Raw genomic sequence first — 19,900 nt, forward strand, 5'->3', positions numbered from 1 at the left:
CCACATGTCAGGCGTTTCCTGACTCTCACTCTATCTTCGTATGGGTGGCAGTGAGATCATAACAACATAAGGTACTCCACTCTCGTAATAGGTACCTGAACACATCGGAGATACCTGGGCTTGCTCATCGCCTCAAATCGAATCCTCGTGAAAGACACATTCGATTATAAAATATAGATTTAAAAAATGTAAAAGACGTACGCAGAAAACTTATTCCAAAGAAATTCTACGTTACTAAAGCACTGCATTGGATTGTTGAGTAAAAATGGATTACGGCATATTATTGGTTTATGAATGAAATATTTTTTAAAAATATTAAGAAAATTGTTAGTTATTTTCCAAAAAAAATGTTAGAATAAAGCACATCCACACAAGTAAGCTAACCTTTCTCAAATTTATGATATAAAGTAAATAACACAATATTTTAACACTCTTCATGAAATATTTACTTATATAATATAAACGTAATACAGTGGAGTCCCGCTAATCCAAACTAATTGCAACGAACCCTGTTCGGATTAGCCGGAATAACAGTAAAATCGCAGCTTGAAGTGGGCGAACGGGTCTATTGTGTTGTAATACATAACGTTCAGTATTTCAAAATTTATTTACGATATTTAAAAATTATCAAAAATGACAGATGTTAATGTCGAAACCATAGTTTTCGGGGTCGTTGAAATGAGCAGTGAAACTTCCGACGCCGTTTAAATCCAAATTCAGTCCCTCAACTTGGGGGGTGGGTAGGAGAATATATGCAAAAATGATCGAAAATGAGCTATATTAGTGCCGAAACCATAATTTTCAGGATCGCTGAGATAAATAGTTTCACCTCTGATACCGTTTTAAATCAAACTTCAGTCCTATAACTTAGGGCAGAGGGAAATGTATAAAAATGATCTAAAATGACCGATGTTAGAGTCGAATCCTTAGTTTTCGGGGTCGCTGAGATGAACAGTGATATTTCAGATGCCGTTTAAATCCAAATACAGCCCTTTATGTCCAACATAAACGCATTTTCCTCGTGTAAAGAACGAGGATTCTACTAGTAAAATATAAACAAAATTGCTTGAATCATTTTTCAGAAATCCCACTAAGAGTAAACTACCTCTTCTGGATGACTCGTAGAAAAAATATTAAAATGCTATAATGCTTTTAATGAAACATTGTGTTACGAGATAGAATCAAAATTGCTAAACCTTTGTCCAAGAAAATTTTAATTTTTCATTTTCATCTTTCAATTAACTACCCATATTTTGAAGTAAATGTGAAAGTTCAACAGCATCTCCTGCAAAATTTTATAAAAAGCCTTAAAGTGTACAATTTGGTCCGTATACGTTGAATGATACGGTCTCTAGGCGTGTGAATATGTATACCTTGAAAGAGGCGTGTGAATATGTATACGTTGAAAGGAACAAGTATCAAAAAATTCATTGTTCAGTATGTAATGTATAGGCTATACATCGTATATCCGTTGCAATTTCGAATTCGATTTCCCTTAACGGTCACCATAGTTTCGTCTATCGTCCTCCAAAAGTGAAAGAAGAGTTACTGTATAATATGGTGAGCTTAGATTTACGTTTTCTAAATCGTTCATCATAAAACTTTTTTTTCTGATATATTAAAGTTTCTGAGAGCAGAATTAGTACAGTGAATCAAGTCGGATAGAATGAAGATTATTATGACATAAATTTAACAAGACAGAGTTCTTGGATTTGCGCTGAAAGATTACTCAAGAATAGTAGGTGTGCCAGTTAAAAACTTTAACAAGTACTTAACTTTACATAAAGGTGAAGTGTTAATAAGACTTCTGATAATATAATATATATACTGTGTAGAAACATCTTATATATATATATATATATATATATATATATATATATATATATATATATATATATATATATATATATATATATATATATATAAAAGATGATTCTACACAGTTAAATGCATCACGTGGAATTACTAATTAAATAAAGTGTACTTACATTTATTTGCCTCGGAAGAAAGAAATCGAAAAGTTTTAATTTCACAACAAAGAAAAGTTACAAAGAAATAATTAAAAACTTAAAGAATCCCTAAATTATTTAGCTAAATCAGAAGATTATAAATGAGTGATAATATTTAAGAAAGCGATACAATGAAAATAGTGGACAAAGCGAAAGAAACCCCAAAAAGGACATAGACACACTATGTATTCAGTATGTCTGTCACAGTATGTATACCTGTCACTCCCTGCCAGTAGTAAGAAATCTTTCAAATAAAAGAGGGTGTCTCTACCACTAAGCTACAGTGCTAGAGAAGTTCTAATTCCTTATTAGGGATATTATAACGTCCAATGGTCAGTAATACCTAAAGGAAATGTTCAAACTACCGACATATACCAGGGGAGAAGCTATGAACGAAAACTGTTGATTAAGAGTAATTATTCATATTGTACCTGGTACGATTGAGAGACTTTCGTGTAATAGCTTTCAAATAAACCAATAAGTTTCCCGATTACAGAAACAAATCGTCCCTCTCTGATTTTAGAAAATCTTTATTATATATAAGTACACACTGTACTAACTTGGCATTTAACCTCAAATAATTATTTAATAGATTTGTTCCATGTATTTCCGATAATTTTTTTTTCTAAAAATTATTAACATTTTTTTTTCTTTTTTGGTAAAATTTCACTAAACAAAATCTAACTTTGATGACTCTGGAACCAAATGCCTGCACGAGGTCGCGATGGCTCAGTAACCGTCTCTGCAGATCTAGTGGCGCCCTCCCCTTTGGTCTAGTGGCTAGCACGTGCGCCTTTGGTGTACAAGATCCCGGGTTCGATTCCCGGTGAGAGAGCCTTTGTGATTTTAAGTGTCTTCGATGTTTCTGTGTCCGTGTCCCTGTCGTACTAGGTGATTGGAAAAAGTCGAGTAAAGAAAGTAAAATTAAGTAATAAAGTAGTTCAAGTAAGTTACTGAGACACGTGTGGTGAGTCAGTTAACTTTTTTAAAAAAAGAAGTGGCTATCACCTGCGCCTTTGGTGTACGGGGTCCCGGGTTCGATTCCCGATGGGAGAGCCTTTGGAATTTTAACTGTCCTCGATGTTTCTCTGTTCGTGTCCCTGTCGTTCTAGGTTACTGGTAAAACAAGTTAAAAGAGTAAAAAACAAGTAAAGTAGAATCCTAGAAGTTGTAAAAGCAAGTTAATGAGATGAATCAGTTAACTTTTTTTTTTTAAAAAAAAAAAAGTGGTAAAGCGTTCAACTCTGGTGTGTAGGATCCCTGGTTTGATCCCAGTTCGCGTATGCGTGTGTTTTTAAGTGGTTCTCCTGTTTTCTCCGACTTTCTACATTCCACTGATTTGTTCATTATTATCATCATTGTCTTCCTTAGCCTCTATATAAAAATTTAAGTTTTTTTTCAGGAAAATATTTTATATGATTTCTAAGGAGGTCGAATAAGCCCTGTAGTTCGCGTACGATGTATACTGTCTTTGTGATTAAGTTTTTAAAAGAAAAAAACAAATGAAGGAAGAATATATACAGTAATATATTAAGTCGGAATACCTGACGCATCGATGTACCCTAATTGACACACTTCGCTTCTAAAGCTAAGTTTATTATCAAGGATTCAAGTTTATTATTGGATTCAAGGGAGGCAGATGGCTCACAGTAGAGAGCTCACCACAAATGAGATTCCCGGCCACCCTAATTTGTTGTGAAAATATTGCATTTTCGAGTTTTCTCGAGGTTTTTATACCGACTTAAGTGAATCTCCATATTCTGTATAGGGGGTCTAATGTGAATAAATAAAAGGAAATTTTCAATATTATGGAGACTGTCCCTTCTTCTTTTGCAGAATTTTGGAAGACACTGAAACACGTATTCTATTATTTTTTATTTAAGAGATAATATACCGAAATTCACTTCTCCAACTTAACTGAATCCGCACAGTTTCCACTTTGTAAATGAAAAAAGGGAAATTTCAGTATGCCTGGTACAGAAATTATTTTTCATCTTCCTCTAAGGAGCGGAATTTTCGGAAATTCTTTAATATGTATTTCCTTATTTTCAATTAAAAGTCTATGTACCGAATTTTAGATCTCCAACTTACACGTATCCTCTCATTCGGCACTTTTCGATTAAACTAACGAAAATTCGAGTATTTTAGAATTGCTTCCCTTTTTCCCCCATAGGAATGGAATTTTCCAAAACGCTTAAACATACATTACCTTGTTTTTAATAAAGAGTTTATTTGTGAGCTTAATTTATCTAACCTCAGGGTGTATGTATATATATACGAGTACACTTTTTTAGCTAACAATTTTGAATCCCCTTTACACCCCTTAGAATAATTGTTTCCACAAATTCTTTCTTATTATTAGCTTTGGATATAATAGAAATATTCTGTCAAAATTTATCGTTTCTACCTTTCTATATTTTATATAATAGTATACATAAGCAAATCTCGTAAAGAGTATTTCTAGGTAACATCGCATATATTTAATTCAGTATAATATGCGAATCATGATACATTACTTTAAAGCTTGTACATTTAGCTATTTTTCTACATAATGGCACATTTCGGTCGATGCATTTTTGTATGTTCGTCACATAAGCAACTCACTGTATTTGAGGAAGCGTTGAACCTCATCTTTCACCTCGTCGTAGCTGCTAAAGCTTGTTTCGGCCAAACATTCTTCCAAGTTAAGAAACAGCACTAGTCACCGGTTTTCTCAGCTTCCGCGACTACTACCTCGTAAAAAAATTGGTGGTCTCCTGCTTCTTTCTTCGTTGTCTATTTCAGTACGACCTGCCTCAAAGTCCCTACACAACTTGCGGACATGTTTCACTACATGCACGAGTCACAATATACTTCTGTCAATTACAAACGGTTGCTAAACCAAGACTGAATGTCCCAATGAGGTACACACACGATTGTTTGAGTGTTACGAACAGTTCCAGGAACAATTTCTCCGCGTCCCCAACTATTTGCAGACTTTACCTTTGAGACTACCCTCGTACATAACAAAAACTTCTTATATCCAAAAATAGATAGTATGAGAGTAAATCCAACAAAGTGATTCCTTCAGTATTGGGATTAAATCATAACCACAGGGACTTAAGCTCTTGTGATTATGATTTAATCCCAAAAATGAAGGAACCACTTTATGGCATTCACTTTCGGATTATCCCCGAAATTCTGTATGCAATAGACCGCTCCGTTAGGACCAACACCTGAACAGTTGCTGCCAGAAGGTTATTTCCACATCGCTGGCAACAAGATGTTGAGAATGCTGGCGACTAGAAGTGGAAAAATTCGTAACTACCATGGCATTAGGTTGCTGGTAATTGTCAAGTTACGACAACTACTAGTAGGTAATACGAGAAGATAGGTGTGATAAAGGTAGTTATTTTTTCACGTTTAGAAAAACGTGAACGTTACAGGATGCAGCTGCATCGCTCATACATAATAACTTAAATTTCTCATTTTTTAAGTTTTTAGACTTCCAAACCATATTATGCATAAGTGTCAGAAGTCTTATATAGAACGCTTTTGTCCGTCCATCTGTCGACAGGTACCAAAGCAAAAACGGTAAGAATTATCGATATGTGATTTTTTGCTATTAATTCAACGTCCCAATAATGGATTCCATATTCTTCGGTTACCCTCTATTTGTCATTTCTGGTATGAACCTTTATCGCCATAGAACGAAAATTGTAAGAGATACCGGGAAGTAGTTCTCTGCAATCTATTCAGTGTCTCAGGAGAGCATATCGTCACAACCCACAAGACGCTACCGAAGTTACCATCCATTACCATCTATGAAATTCACTACTACTTCCGGTTTCAATACTGTTTTTTACAGAGCAAAGACGGTATTCGAGATACTGTTTTTGCAATTGATTGAGTGTTCCATAAATAGATTTCATCTCCTCCCTTAACCCTCATTTCAAACCTGAAGTGGTTTAAATTAACCACTTCCGATTTCAACATTTATAGCCAAAGATTAAAATAGTATGAGAAAGTGACAAGCTGTTTCCTGCAATTGATTCCGGATCTGAAGAGAACATATTGTCACAAACCGCAACACTCTACAAAACCGGAAGTGGATGAAATTTACTGTTACAAGCTTTCAGAAGACCTACACTTGCACCTTGATGACGACACAAGTTTTCTCCACGGACTGCTGCTATTTTTGCAAGAGCTCCAGGTTTTGCATGCCATTTAATTTTAACTCATGTGTGGATGTTTTTTTCTTATATTTTAATTAACTTATTCCTAATTTTAGTATTCTAGTTTTGTCTTTGGTTTGTTTTATGATTAAGTCAGCCTTAGTATGAGTACAAAAAGACCGTTGGCGCACGCACTAAATATCAAACCCTATTTCAATACTGATTTCCTTTCAGCAAAAACGGTAAGAGATATCGAGATGCAGTTATTTTTTCAATCGATTCAGCTTCTCAAGAGTAAATTCTCTTTACCTCCCTTTACCATCTATTCAATCTGGAATTAGTTCAAATTAAGGATTTCCGATTTTAACCTTTATCGTCACAGAAAAAGCCAGTAAGGCATAGTGAGTACCGCCTTTTTTTTAAAATATAGATTCAACGTCCGAGGAACAGGTTCTATATTTGATCTTATTAATCTATTGCAACCAGTACTTATAAGTCTACTACTTTAAATTTGAGTTCTGAATTTTCATAGTTTGGAAGTCTACCACAGTTTCACGCTGCGAAGCAAAACTAACTCGTTTAATATGAATTTATGAAAGGTGCTTCAATTGTCTTGCGCCGAAGAGCAAAGTTGTATTTGTACTCAATTATAGTTTTTATCGTTATTCGTATGCCATTTTCCAATTAATTTATGGACATGAGTGTATGTATATATACACAGCATGCCGTTATATTACAACAATCTAAAACCCCAAAAGAAAAAAAAAATATACAAAAATATTAATATAACAGATACAAGAGTGTTAGGTATCACTTATTGCTGCAGGCATTCGTTGACATTTTCAATAATGTTATTGTATATTTTGAGGTGAAAATATTGTTTTTGAAAAAAATATTTACATGAACCCACTAACAGGTGATAAATGTGTAACATTTTCATTTGTTTGCAATACATGTTTTACGAAATATTCGCAGAGAATTTAAATTACACAGAAAATACTTTCAATTTAACCGCAGGTAAATGGTACTAAAAATAAAACGAAAAAAATAAACATTTTAGTACCGCCAAACAACATTCCGACTGTATTCAAAGCAGAGGGCAGCTCGTTATCGAGAAACCAGTCATTCCAATAACTACGGAATGTTATTTGTAATAATTATAAACGGAAAGCATCCACATGATTCTGTGGCCGAATAAATATCCATATAATTGATGTTAGTCATATAATGTGGACTAAAACTGCTTATTTTGTTTTGTTTATAACAGTCAATATATCAGTAAGTGTTTTTCTTCTCAAAGTATGTTTTATTTAGCTCAGTGATAGCCAAACCGTCGATCGTGAGCTGCTAGTAGCTCGCGGGGTTGGTTTCGGTAGATCGCGTTAACGCTCCGGTTGGCTAACTAACAAATGTAAGTTTGTGGGCAATACACAAATAAAGGATTTTTTAAAATGATAATTCTTTTTGCTTATATTATAGCTCAGTTTAAAAACAGTAGTGTAGCTCATAAGCTTTGTAAGTTTGGCGACCATTGATTTAACTTGTTTTATTGAATATATTTGTATAATTTTAACAACCAATCAATCAAAATAATAACTTTACTCTGCCAAGCAGGCAGAGACGGGCCTCTAGCAATTGTTGCTATTTTGCCCATGGCTTCTTCTCACCTTTGTGGCAGGTTGGATTACGATGAAACAGAAACAAGTCACACTGGAATTCTGTTCTTGATGTTCTTTGGGTGCGTTGCCGATGTTGTGTTATGCCGATGTTCATGAATCCTCTTCTGGGGAAGTGGTTCTGTACCTGTGGTCCTGTACCTGGGCTGATGATGTCTTCTGCCATTGAACTGATTGTGAAGCGCTGACATCCAAGGAGATTGCCAAAGAAGGAAGCACTTGGTATTCAGTTCAAAAACATTGAGTGTGAATTGTATTAATGCTGAATGTGTTATTTGCTGGTTGAGATTTATGGCGTAAAATGCGTCTAAGTGATGGTAGGTGTAGAGTGATCAGAAGTGTTACGTGCTGTAGTGTTCTTCTATGTATTTTTGGTGGGAGTGAAATTAGAACAGTTGATGTGAAGGTTACCTTTTGTAGTGGTTAGAATGTTAAGCTGCTTCCGGAAGATCTGGCGGGTGACTTTAGAGATAGTTTGGTGAAGGGTTTTCTGGTTATGGGAATCAGTGATTGTGGAAAGGATAGAGACTGCCCATATGAGGATGCATTCAGTGGCGTTGTCGATGGCTTCTAAGATCTTGGCATCTATTTCTGCATCATAGTTTTCTGGTTCGGATGATTCTGTGTTCTCTTCTTTGCTTGTTTCTTCATTTTCTTTTCCTTCTATGGGTCCTGTTTCCTGGGTCTGACAAGGGCCGGAATCTGGGAGCGGTGGATATTCAAACTGGTTGAGGAGATTAGGAATGGTCTACTTGAAGTACTATCATATCTATTTAGGGAGAGATTTCCCCGCTTTAAATTCTTGTTTTTTGAATCGCCATCTGTCATTCTTATTTTCTTTCATTATTACATTACACACTATCAGGCACGAATTCAGAAACTTTTGTTGGTTGTGTTCCATACTACAAGCTACTAATATTGAACGGGTATTATTCTCCACCGCAAAGGACGATAAGTAATTGTAAAATACTTCCACCTATACTTTCAAAAAAAATATAGAACTAAAATTATTTTATAAGAGAAAGAGTATAGATGAAGTGTAAGATCAAAATTTTAAGCTACATCAATTATTTTTTTGTTAAACAAATATAGTTTTATCGAAATGAAATCTTTAAGTTTTACGTCCCATGTATATGCCGGTTAGGCTAAAGGAGACGGTGATGATGAGAGATGAGTGAAATAGTGGAATTAAGAAAATGGGAAGAAACGAGAGAACCCCGAGGAAACCCACGAGCACGGTGTTTGTCCACCACAAAGTCCACACGGCGCGAACTGGGATCGAACCAGGGACCCCAAGCACCGGAGGTGAACGCTCTACCACTGAGCCATCGCACCCCTATAGTTTTATTTGGAAAACATACAAATGCATGTTGAGTTTGGGGGATCTGGACCCGGTGGACTCCCATGGGTGAGTTCGTGCACACTATACTGGCAAATTGGAATCGTATTCATGAAACCAACTGAATAATCGTAACTAATAATAGTCATTAAGGTGTAACTTGAACACTAAGTAGCGATTTTAACAAACAAAAGCAGAAATCAAGAGAAAAAACAGAACTAGAATTACTGATAAAAAAAAATGCGTGCTACTACCTCGTCAAAATTTTTATCTTCTATTATTATAGAAGAATTATTTTCAAATTGAAAATCATTTCAAGTCAAGTGAGTTTAGTTTCACATTGTGAAACTATGTAATACTTCCAAACTGTGAAAATTCAATATTGAAACATGAATATAACACCTGTCACTTCCCGTTTCAACAGAGGGATAAGATCGAAAATTTTCTAGATCTAGCGATAAAATCGGAAATTGTTCCGGATATAGGGGTAATATCGGAAATTGTTCTACATCTAGGATAATATCGGAAACTGTTCTAGATTTAGAGATAATATCGGAAATTGTTCTATCTAGGGATATCAGAAATTGTTCTACATCTAGAGATATCATAAATTGTTCTAGATCTAGGGATAATATCGGAAATTATTCTAGATCTAGGGATAATATCGGAAATTGTTCTACATGTAGAGATAATATCGGAAATTGTTTTAGATCTAGGGATAATATCAGAAATTGTTCTATATTTAGATATAATATCGGAGATAGTTTTAGATCTAAGAATAATATTGGAAACTGTTGTAAATCTAGGGATAATATCAGAAATTGTTCTACATCAAGAGATAATATCGGAAATTGTTTTAGATCTAAGAATAATATCGTCATCAGCATCCTAGGTATTCTGCCATTATTCGCAGGTCACTTCCCGCAACTGAGAAGCTTCTATGTTCCACAGTCTTCAGCTAACCTCTTCCTCTTCACGTACGATTTTTCTGTTTTGATATCGTCCATTAACTGTAGTCTCCTTCCTACTCCCTCTTTTTCCTGCCAGCATACACTGTAAAAAATGAGGTGTTGAAACAACACAAAATGACTACCACTTTAGCGAGTTTTTATGTGTTAATTCAGCAGCAAGCACATCGCCTTCTGAGCATATGAGAAATAACTCGTTATTACCTGAGAGAATATGCATGGGTATTTATCGTTTAATATGAGCAAAGCTTTGCGAAATATATTTGGCTCTTGTGCCAAGTAACGAATAATGTTCTATGTTTCTTGTTATCGATCACAATAATATTGTTGTAAACCTGTGAATCGTCTGACAACAGTTACATAAGCAACAGTTCTGCCATCTTCTGTTCATAGTGCTAAGACACAAGAATAACAAATAAAGAAAATAGATGGAAGCGCTGCCATCTGTATAACTGTTGTCAGATGATTCACAGGTTTACAACCATAGTATTGTGACAGATTACAGAAAACATAGAATGTTATTAGTCACTTACCATAAATGCGAAATGTATTTCGCAAAGCTTTGCTCATACCAAACAGTAAAAAACGATGCAAATACTTATAGCCAGTAACAAGGTATTTTTGATATGCTTTGAAGGTGATGTCTTGGTGTTGAATTGACACACAAGTAACACGCTAAAGTTGTAATCATTTTGTGTTGTTTCAATACCTTAGTTTTTGCTGTGTATCCTCTATCACGTCCCTCATAATACAGGTCCTTCTTAGCCAATGTTTCAAACAGTTTCTCTTCCTCTTCTTAATTATATATTAAATTGTTCTTTTTTCTCCCACAATTTGTAACACCCTCTCATACGTTTTCCGCTCGACCCAGCTAATTCTCTCCATTCTTCTTCATATCCACATTTCGAAAGCTTTCAGTCTCTTTTTTTATCATTTTTGCGTACGTTCATGTTTCTGACTCATACAGTACATTACTTCACACGAAGCATTTTATGAGTCTTTTCCTCAACTCTTTATTCAAGGTCCCACAAAATAATATTTCCTTGCTCCTAACGGCTTCTTTTACCATTTCTATCCTTGCTTTTATTTCACTTTCAAGCTTCGTATTACCATTAATAATACTACCTAGATATCGAAAACTAGTTACCTGTTCTATTTTCTCCCTCCTACTTGTATATTTTACACCGACCCCCTCGTTCCAATCACCATGGCTTTTTTCTTTCTAACATATATTTTTCATCCATATGCTTCACAGACCATCCGCAAGTTTTCTAACATTTAATTGACTTTCTCTTCAGATGTCGTAACAAGCACCATATCATCTGCAACACATAATCATTCTACCTCCTACTGAAATACCGTCTTCATTATGTAAGCTCTTTTTCACTATCTCTTTTAGATAGATATTAAATAATGTTGATAACAGACAGCATCCCTGTCTAATTCCCTTCTAATTATACTCTCCACTGTCATTTCATCCTCTATTCTAACACTTACTTGTTGGTTCATATATAAGTTTCTTATGAGTCTTCGAACTTTCTATTCCAATTTAATCTTATTTAGAACTTTCAACAATTCCCAATTCACGTGGTCAAATGTCTTTTGTAGATCAATAAATACATATTTCCTTTTTCTGCAAACGTTTTACCATCCCCCCTTAATAATTCAATTACATCTTGCGCCTTTACCTCTCCTGAACCCGAACTGCTCCTTCTCAATCTTTTCATCCTTCTGTTCAGAATTCGAAGCAAAACTTTTCTGCATAAGACATGATACTATTACATATAATCCTCACATCTGTCTGGATTAAATTTCTTAGCCATCGGTATCATGATCGTCTTCAGGAAGTCTTTTGTCCACTTTCCTGTTTCATATATTTCATTGTAAAGTCGGATCAATTCTTTCTTGTCCTTGTCTTAATGAATTAAATTGGTATATTATCTATCCCGGTTCTCTTTCTATTCCTAATTTCAGATATAGCTTTTTCAAACTCATCCCGAAGAATGCTAAACCCTTTATCATCCTCGCCTAATTAATTTTCTTCTTCAACATCTAGGCCACACGGTCTATCCCTACTCTCATATAAGTCCTCAACGTATTCTTTCCATCTTCATAAGACTTCACTTCCATCGCTGACAACCTTCACCATCTTATTTTCTACTTCCATTGTAATACTTCCTTGTTTGCTTCGAATTATGCATAATTAGATTAATTTCGTCCATTACAAACTTCCAGGTGTATTTCAAATCATCGCTTGGTAAGATAGGAATTAGTTTCCAAACAAACTGCTGATTTGTTTATTTTTTTATTATATTTTGTTATACAGCTTTATTTTGTTTGTTATCTGTAATTTCACATTTGCACCTGCCTATTTGTTTCGAATTGGTTTCTTTCCTCCGAGTGATGAAACAGGAACTCAAAACCAGTAAAAACTGTATTCGTAATCACGAGGGATGAAGGGGGCCAAACAACATCTTCTTTTCGAGAAACGATGAGATGGGAAAGAGGCCGGAGTGTGGTTCTGACTACATTACCTCCATGAGTACCGAGTCATGAAGTGTGGAACCTTTACCTCGACACATAGCCTTTAAACTTTCATAGCCTATCTCCTGAAAGAGCAGCGGCGTCCACAGGTGGGTTTTAGGGTGCACTTTGCGCCCACAAAGTTTTTGGGAACATGGACACACATTTTCATTGAAAATGATACGATCAAACTTTAATTATAGTATAATGATATTTTTAAGTACAGAATGGTCGGAAAGTTACTCCCTATTTTGAATTGTGAATTTCTATTGATGTTATAGGTAGATAGCAATGAAACTTATCTTGTTTTATAGAGCAAAGTATAACTTTTTTTGATATTGTGAAGCTTTTGTTGTTCCTTTGAAGCCACAGAGATGCCAGGACGATTAAGCATTGAAGAGAAAGCCAAAATTACAGCAAGATTTGAGATGTGGCGGTCTATAATTCAGGTCCAACGGTGATGGTAGGGTCAATATGGGAAAACTGACCGCTGTTCCGGATGCAAGAACAATTAAAAATTGCCACAGAAAATTATTGACTACCGGAAGTGTCATGGGCATTAAGAGATCAGGTAAACCCTCACTTCGTATTAGAGGAAAAGATGGCCACAGTGGGAGAAATATTCTTGCCAAGCTCTTCAAAATCAACAAGAGAGGCTGCAAAAGAGTGACATTACAGGCTATTCTGGGCGTGCAATTCTTCACAAAGAGTTACATTATAAACCATGAAACCCTCATTATGTCCTAAAGTTATCCAGATGATTGGGAAAGGTGTGCTGAATTTTATAAAATGATGCTCGGCTGGAGTGAAGATTGTCCACACTTGTTTGAAAACATTCTGTGGAGTGATGAAGCTGTGTTCCATGTTAGAGGTTCGTTAATCGTCATAGTAGCCATTATTGGACAAAAGGTGAGCTTAAAGAGACCGAGAAAAAATGTATGGGAAGCCGAAAGGAACAGTGTGGTGTAGATTTACTTCTTCCCGTATTATTGGATACGATCTGTTAATGCACTATGAACGCTGGAAGATACCTGGAAATGTTAGAAACTTTTGTATGGCCTACAATTTCTGAATGGACGAGCCACATGAACTGTTATTTACGCAAGATGGAGCTCCTACTCATTGCGCCTTGTCTGTAAGACAATGATTTAATGAACGCTTCGCAAGCCGCTGGATAGGTCGCCAGACTCCCACAAAATGGCCAGCGCGAAGTCCATACCTACCTCACTCCATGCGATTTCTTTTTATGGGGATGAGCTAAGAAAGATGTGCATCGCAGCAAACCACATACTCTTGATAATCTTGATAATAAGATTCGTGAGATCATACGTGGTGTTCCTGCTGATGTCTTTGAGAAAGGTCGTACCAAACGTACCTGTTCGTTTGAGAAAGTGCCTAGAAAATAATGGAGTTGTAACTTTTGGAAAGACAATGGTATATAATAAACTACATGTATGCAAAAAATTAAGTTTATACCTACAATATTTTACAAGGGGAAAAACATTAAAAATAGGGAGTTACTTTTCGCCCACACTGTACGATGAGAATTGTAAAAGAGAACTTAGCATGAATAATACTGCAAAATGATTAATTGCCATAGCAACGAATGCATTCTCTTTTGCTTGGAAGGACAAATTTATGGCAAGAGGAATAAGCAAATAAAGACTGATTCTGTTTAAAAACAAGGGCCCACATGCTTAAAAAGATGAAGTGGCCGTTTATGTATCTGAGTTGCAAATCAGTGTAGTTCTTCTTCATCTCTTTTTAGAGGCGGAAAACTGGACACCATTTCCGAGGGGAGAATGATGGTAAATTTAGGAGTGTTACGCCCAACATTTGGGGAGAATAGGCACCTTTGCGAATGAGGCACAGCCTTTGAAAAAGAAAACTTTATTAAAGTATACTACTTGATTAGTAAATATACCTTTGTTTAACAGGAATGGTGTGTACTCCTCACAAACCTAAAATAGATCTATGATCAACGATTGTTTATCAAAAAACGTATTAACCTATTTTACATGGGAATAAATTAATAACAAAACATATGTAGAAATGAGACTTTTGAAGGTATTCTGCCAAGAGTTATATTTAAAGGTACCAACCTAGTGTTTACCTGGTGACACTGAGAAAACCCTAGAAAATCTTAGATAAGAAATATTAGTTCATATATACAGATGGTGATCAGAAAAATGGTAACACCTGAACGAAATTGCAACTTACCAGATTAATATGGTGTCGGGCCACCTTTCGCCTTCAGAACGGACTTGATGCGACGTGGGATGGAGGCATAGAGGTCGCGAATGGTAGCAAGTGGAATTTTACACCATTCCTCGTGCAGGGTATCGGCCAGTTCTGTGAGAGAGGATGGAGGTGGAAATCGTCGCCGGAGTCGTTTTCCAAGACGGACCACAGATGTTCAATTATGTTGAGATCTGGGGATTGGGCGGGCCAGGGGAGGTGTTGAACTTCATCCCGATGTTCCTCAAACCACGCTGCAACAACGCCAGCTGTGTGAATGGGTGCATTATCATCCTGGAAGATGGCGTCATTGTCCGGGAACAACATCCGGACCATAGGATGCAAGTGGTCTCCTAAAATTGCGACATAATCGTTGGCAGTGATTCGTCCGCTAAGTGTGACCACAGGACCCAATGAAAACCATGATATGGCGGCCCACAGCATCACCGAGCCGCCGCCATGTTTCACAGTTGGGCGGAGACACTGCAGATCATAAGCTTCTTTGGGCGTTCTCCACACATAAACACGGCCCGTGGTTGGGACTAGGGTGAAGGATGACTCACCCGACCATATCATACGTTTCCAGTCCTCAATGGTCCAAGTTGCATGGTCGCGGCACCATTTGCGAAAGCGTTATGGTCCCTGATGAGCGGTTTGTCCCGTGGAACACGACCCCGTAAGTTCATGTCATGTAATTCGCGGCGGACTGTGATTGCAGAAACAGGGTGGGGGAGGTGCTGATTGAGTTCCTCCGTCACTTGCTCCGCAGTCTCACGACGGTTCTGCGTGACAATGCGCTTTAATACCCGGCGTGACCTGTCACTCATGATTTTCTTCCGTCCACTGTTCCGCTTCCCCGATGTGGTTTTCCCGTGTGTTGTGTAGGCCGTCATCAGCTTCGACACTGTCCTCCGTGACACACCTAACTCAGTAGCCACTGCCGTCACACTCACTCCACATAACCGCGCACCAACAATTTGCCCTCTTTGAAAATCTGATAGGTCTCCCATTTTACACTATCTCCGTCTGCTGCAGCCACTGGACACTGCTGTTCCGCTGCGCCTAACGTAGTATGGAGACCGACCTAACACACCACCACCAGCGGTCCGGCGCTGCGGCCGCCACGACACCACTGCCAACCCATACATCTGACGTGTTGCCAACTACAAGTGTTTCCATTTTTGTGATCATCATCTGTATGTACGGTATAGTGTTCAAATAGATAAGTGATAAAACAGTGCGATAAAATAGTGTTAACCGGTAAGTGCACCTTTGATGACTAATGATTGCATTTACGACAATGTCTTGAATCTAAAAGTAAACTATAAAAAGATTTTGCTACGGGTGAATGAAAGAAAACATGTCTAACAATAATATTCTGTCAACTCAGAAGGAAAGGATTTAAATGTTTGCAACTATTGAAATGCCTATGGTATTTTTTGCTTACATGTGTCGTATTTTGGGGTAGAAATTTAAAAATAATAATAGTTAATCAAAGACAAACAGGCGTATTGAGAGTCTGGTTTGCATTCAAGTGACCAGACTACAAAATGAAATGTCCCTCCCACTTCAAGATTTGATGAATAATAAAGACAAATAGGAAAGAAGAAAAAACAGAAAGGCAGAAGAAATTCATACAGAGTGAATGGACTGTCGCGACTGCCGTAAGTCGCTAAAGTAGGCGCAAAAGCACCGATGTGTGGAACTTAAAAAAGTCTAGTAATGATATAATGCTAGATTTTTGGGGGGTATACACAAAATCATTTCCTAAAGTACAGCGTATACCCAGCTTCACATACGCTCTTTCTTTCTAAATTTGAGATGAGAATATGCTGGATTATAAAAATAATAGGTAGAAGGACAAAACTACGTCGAAATGAAATCTTGAAGTTTTACGTCCCATGGTTATGCCGGCTAGGCTAAAAAAGACGGTGATGATGAGAAATGAATGAAATGGTGGAATCAAGAAAGTGGGAGGAAACGGGAGAACCCAGGAAAAACTCACGCACACGGTGTTTGCCCACCACAAGGTTCACTTGGCGCGAGCTGGGATCGAACCAGGGACCTCATGACCAGAGATAAACGCCCTACCACTGAGCCACCGCGTCACCTCTTCCCCCCCCCCAAAAAAAAATACGTCGAGTAGTCTCGCACATCCTAACTACATCCCTGGTTAGGACATGCCGGTTGAGAGATAAGCAGAGCTCCTTCATGGATGAGCAGTTAGCGTATGCGCCTTGGCGTGGAAGACTCGCGTTCGATTCCTGGTGGGAGCTCGTGGTTCGGAACGTAGATCCACGTCTTATATAGCCTAGCTGCTGAAAGGGACGCTAAACCCAAAATCACATCCCGAGATAATCAAGTGAATTTTTCATCAATGTTTGCTTGGTAAATGTCTTAAATATCTTGACCTTTAATTATTCCTGGCAGTATTAAAATTTCGTTTACAACTTTCGAAATTAATATTTTCAGATCAAAAATATGCGATAGTGGTTTATCACATCAGAAACTTTAATAGTAAATCAATAAACTACACTATTAAAAATATTAATTCAATACATTAGAAAAATCTTATTCCAGGAAATTTATGCCTGAATTTTATTATATTATTCATCTAAACTCGAAGATGAACACTATTTGTTCGGAGAGACGCTAGTAAAGAATGCCTACACGTGGATAAATTTCTTAGTTGCGTCTTGATACCAATTTGAGGAGCATGCTGAACCCAATGAAGATATTTTAAATTCTATTCATCATGGAGTCACGGGAAAATAACCTAAATCGGAATCTTTGAAGTATCGCTTATGACAATGGTAAAGGTGCCCATGCTTCATTTCTAATAGCAATTGTAATACTAATTTAAGCATGCTAAATCCAATCATTACTCATCGAGAAAAAATTACCGCAAAGTTGGAGTCTTTGAAGTATCGTTTATCGCAATGTAAAAGTGCACTTTGACATCATGCACAGGCAATTTTAAAAATAATTTCATTGGATTCAGCATTCTCAAATTGGCATCAAAAGTACAATTAGAAATATATTGAAGTATTGTCACCTTTACCATTGTCATAAGCGATACTTCAAAGACTTCAACTTTGAGATTATTTTTCTCATGACCCCATGGATGGATAGGGTACAAAGTAGTTTCATAGAATTTAGGATGCTCCTCTAATTAGTATAAAAAATGCACTTAGAAATGTATTCACTCGCGGACATTCTTACTAGTGATATGATCGTTAGTTCCGTTATGTAAGAAATATGATTCTGTGGTAGAACGCTCATGGCTGGTGTAAAACATCCCGTATTTTATAAAAACTTGCACTAAAGGAACATTATATCCACAGGCTTTCCAGTTACCTGTCCACATAGTCATTGCACTTTTACCTAGCGGGTATAGACAAACAATTGGTTTGGAGTTTAGCGGCCCTTTTAGCATCAAGGCTATATGAGACGTGGACCTAAAGCTTAATGTGGGATTCGAACTTCGTACGCTTCAACATGAAGTTTCGGTGACTCAATGGTAGAGCGCTCACCTCTGGTGCATGGGGTTCCTGGTCTGATCCCAGCTCGTGCCAAGTAAGCTTTGTGGTGGTCAAACATCGTGTATGTGGGTTTTCTCGTGGTTCTCCCGTTTCCTCCCATTTTCTTCATTTCATCACTTCATTCATTTCTCACCATCACCGCTTCCTCAAGCCTAGCTGGCATAATCGTAGGACGTAAAACAAAGTTTTCACTTCATTTCATTTTCATGAACTCAAACATGATATCGAAACCGAATCTCCTGCACCAAAGGCGCATACATTAACCATATAGCCACGAGGGAACTTCTGAACAGTTAGCGTTCTCACTTTGCAATCTCCAGTTCGAATCTCGCGGCTGGTCATCCTAAGTAAGAAAAATATTTGACATAGTTCAAACTCAAAAATGTTTGGGATGTGCGGTACGTTTCAATACATAGAATAATGAAACTTGGCTGCAAACTCAGATTTCATCTTATAGTAATATCTGCAAACTTTTAGTAAATAAATAAAGAAGATTATATTATTTTCAATTTTCTTTTCCTCGTATGTAGAATACATCGTTTAGGACCAAATCGCGAGCGAACGCAAAATTAAAACTTTAAGGTCACTAATTTTTCAATTCTTATACGTTTTTCTATTGAACATATCTTTCAAGATAAAAAAGAAAGAAAGACGTTTGAGTAGATATTTTAACATTATAAGTAATTAGTTCTTACCTATGAAAAGGTTCTCCTTCAGTCCTTAATGTTTCGCTGAATACAGTAATTAATGAAGACAGATTTATTAACTGCAAACTTTAGTTCCCATCCGTCAGAGAGCATAATACAATCTCAGTTTGCGCTTTTTTGCGATTACTGTGAATAAATCAAAGTTGTTTCTCTTCGAGATAACAGAAGAGGAAACCTTAATCACGTTTAATCCTTGCTAATTACGCGTCATGTCACTCACCAAAGTTTATCGAATACAAAGCGAAATATTGTAATGAAGAAGGAGAAATTCGAACTGAGTACTTACTTGTCATCGTAGACAAATCCGGAATCCAGTGTGTTGACGTAGAGAAGGAACGCCGTGAGTCCACAGACGAGAGGTGCCCAGTCCATCGTAGTAATCAAAAGTGCCAGAGAAGTAGTAGTTCCCCTCGACGTCGCATCTCATGCCACTTGTTTGATGGCAGGCGGCGCTTACTCCCTGCGTCTTTCCCTCGCCCTCTGTCAGCTGCGAGTGGAAGCGACGCTCCGTTTCATTCGGTGTCACAATCAAACTCAGTGTTTCCAATCGAATAATGTTTTCACTAGTTTATAAGTAGTATCATTAGAGGCAGGCAAAAATTTTCGAAAACGTTCTATAATAACATGAGCGTATGACGAAAAAATAAATTCGAGTGAGGACAGTAAAGAGGATCATGCAAAAGATGCATTTATTAAAACGATGCTACAAAACAATATACTAGTCTTTATGCACACTCTCAGATA

At 36.9% G+C, this 19,900-nt stretch overlaps 1 protein-coding gene across 1 annotated transcript in view; it reads right to left on the minus strand.

The window, feature by feature from the left end:
• Window positions 1-19,633, minus strand: part of LOC145670269 (protein O-mannosyl-transferase TMTC2-like) — a 226,183-nt gene extending 206,550 nt beyond the window's left edge. Inside the window, exon 1 of the mRNA XM_081738695.1 lies at window positions 19,443-19,633. Coding sequence (XP_081594821.1) covers window positions 19,443-19,528 — 86 coding nt within the window. The 5' untranslated portion in view covers window positions 19,529-19,633. The remainder of the gene's footprint in view (window positions 1-19,442) is intronic.
• Window positions 19,634-19,900: the final 267 nt, after the last annotated feature.

This window comes from Thermobia domestica, chromosome 14 (assembly GCF_964235325.1).
Source record: "Thermobia domestica chromosome 14, izTheDome1.hap1.1, whole genome shotgun sequence".
Taxonomy (NCBI): domain Eukaryota; kingdom Metazoa; phylum Arthropoda; class Insecta; order Zygentoma; family Lepismatidae; genus Thermobia; species Thermobia domestica.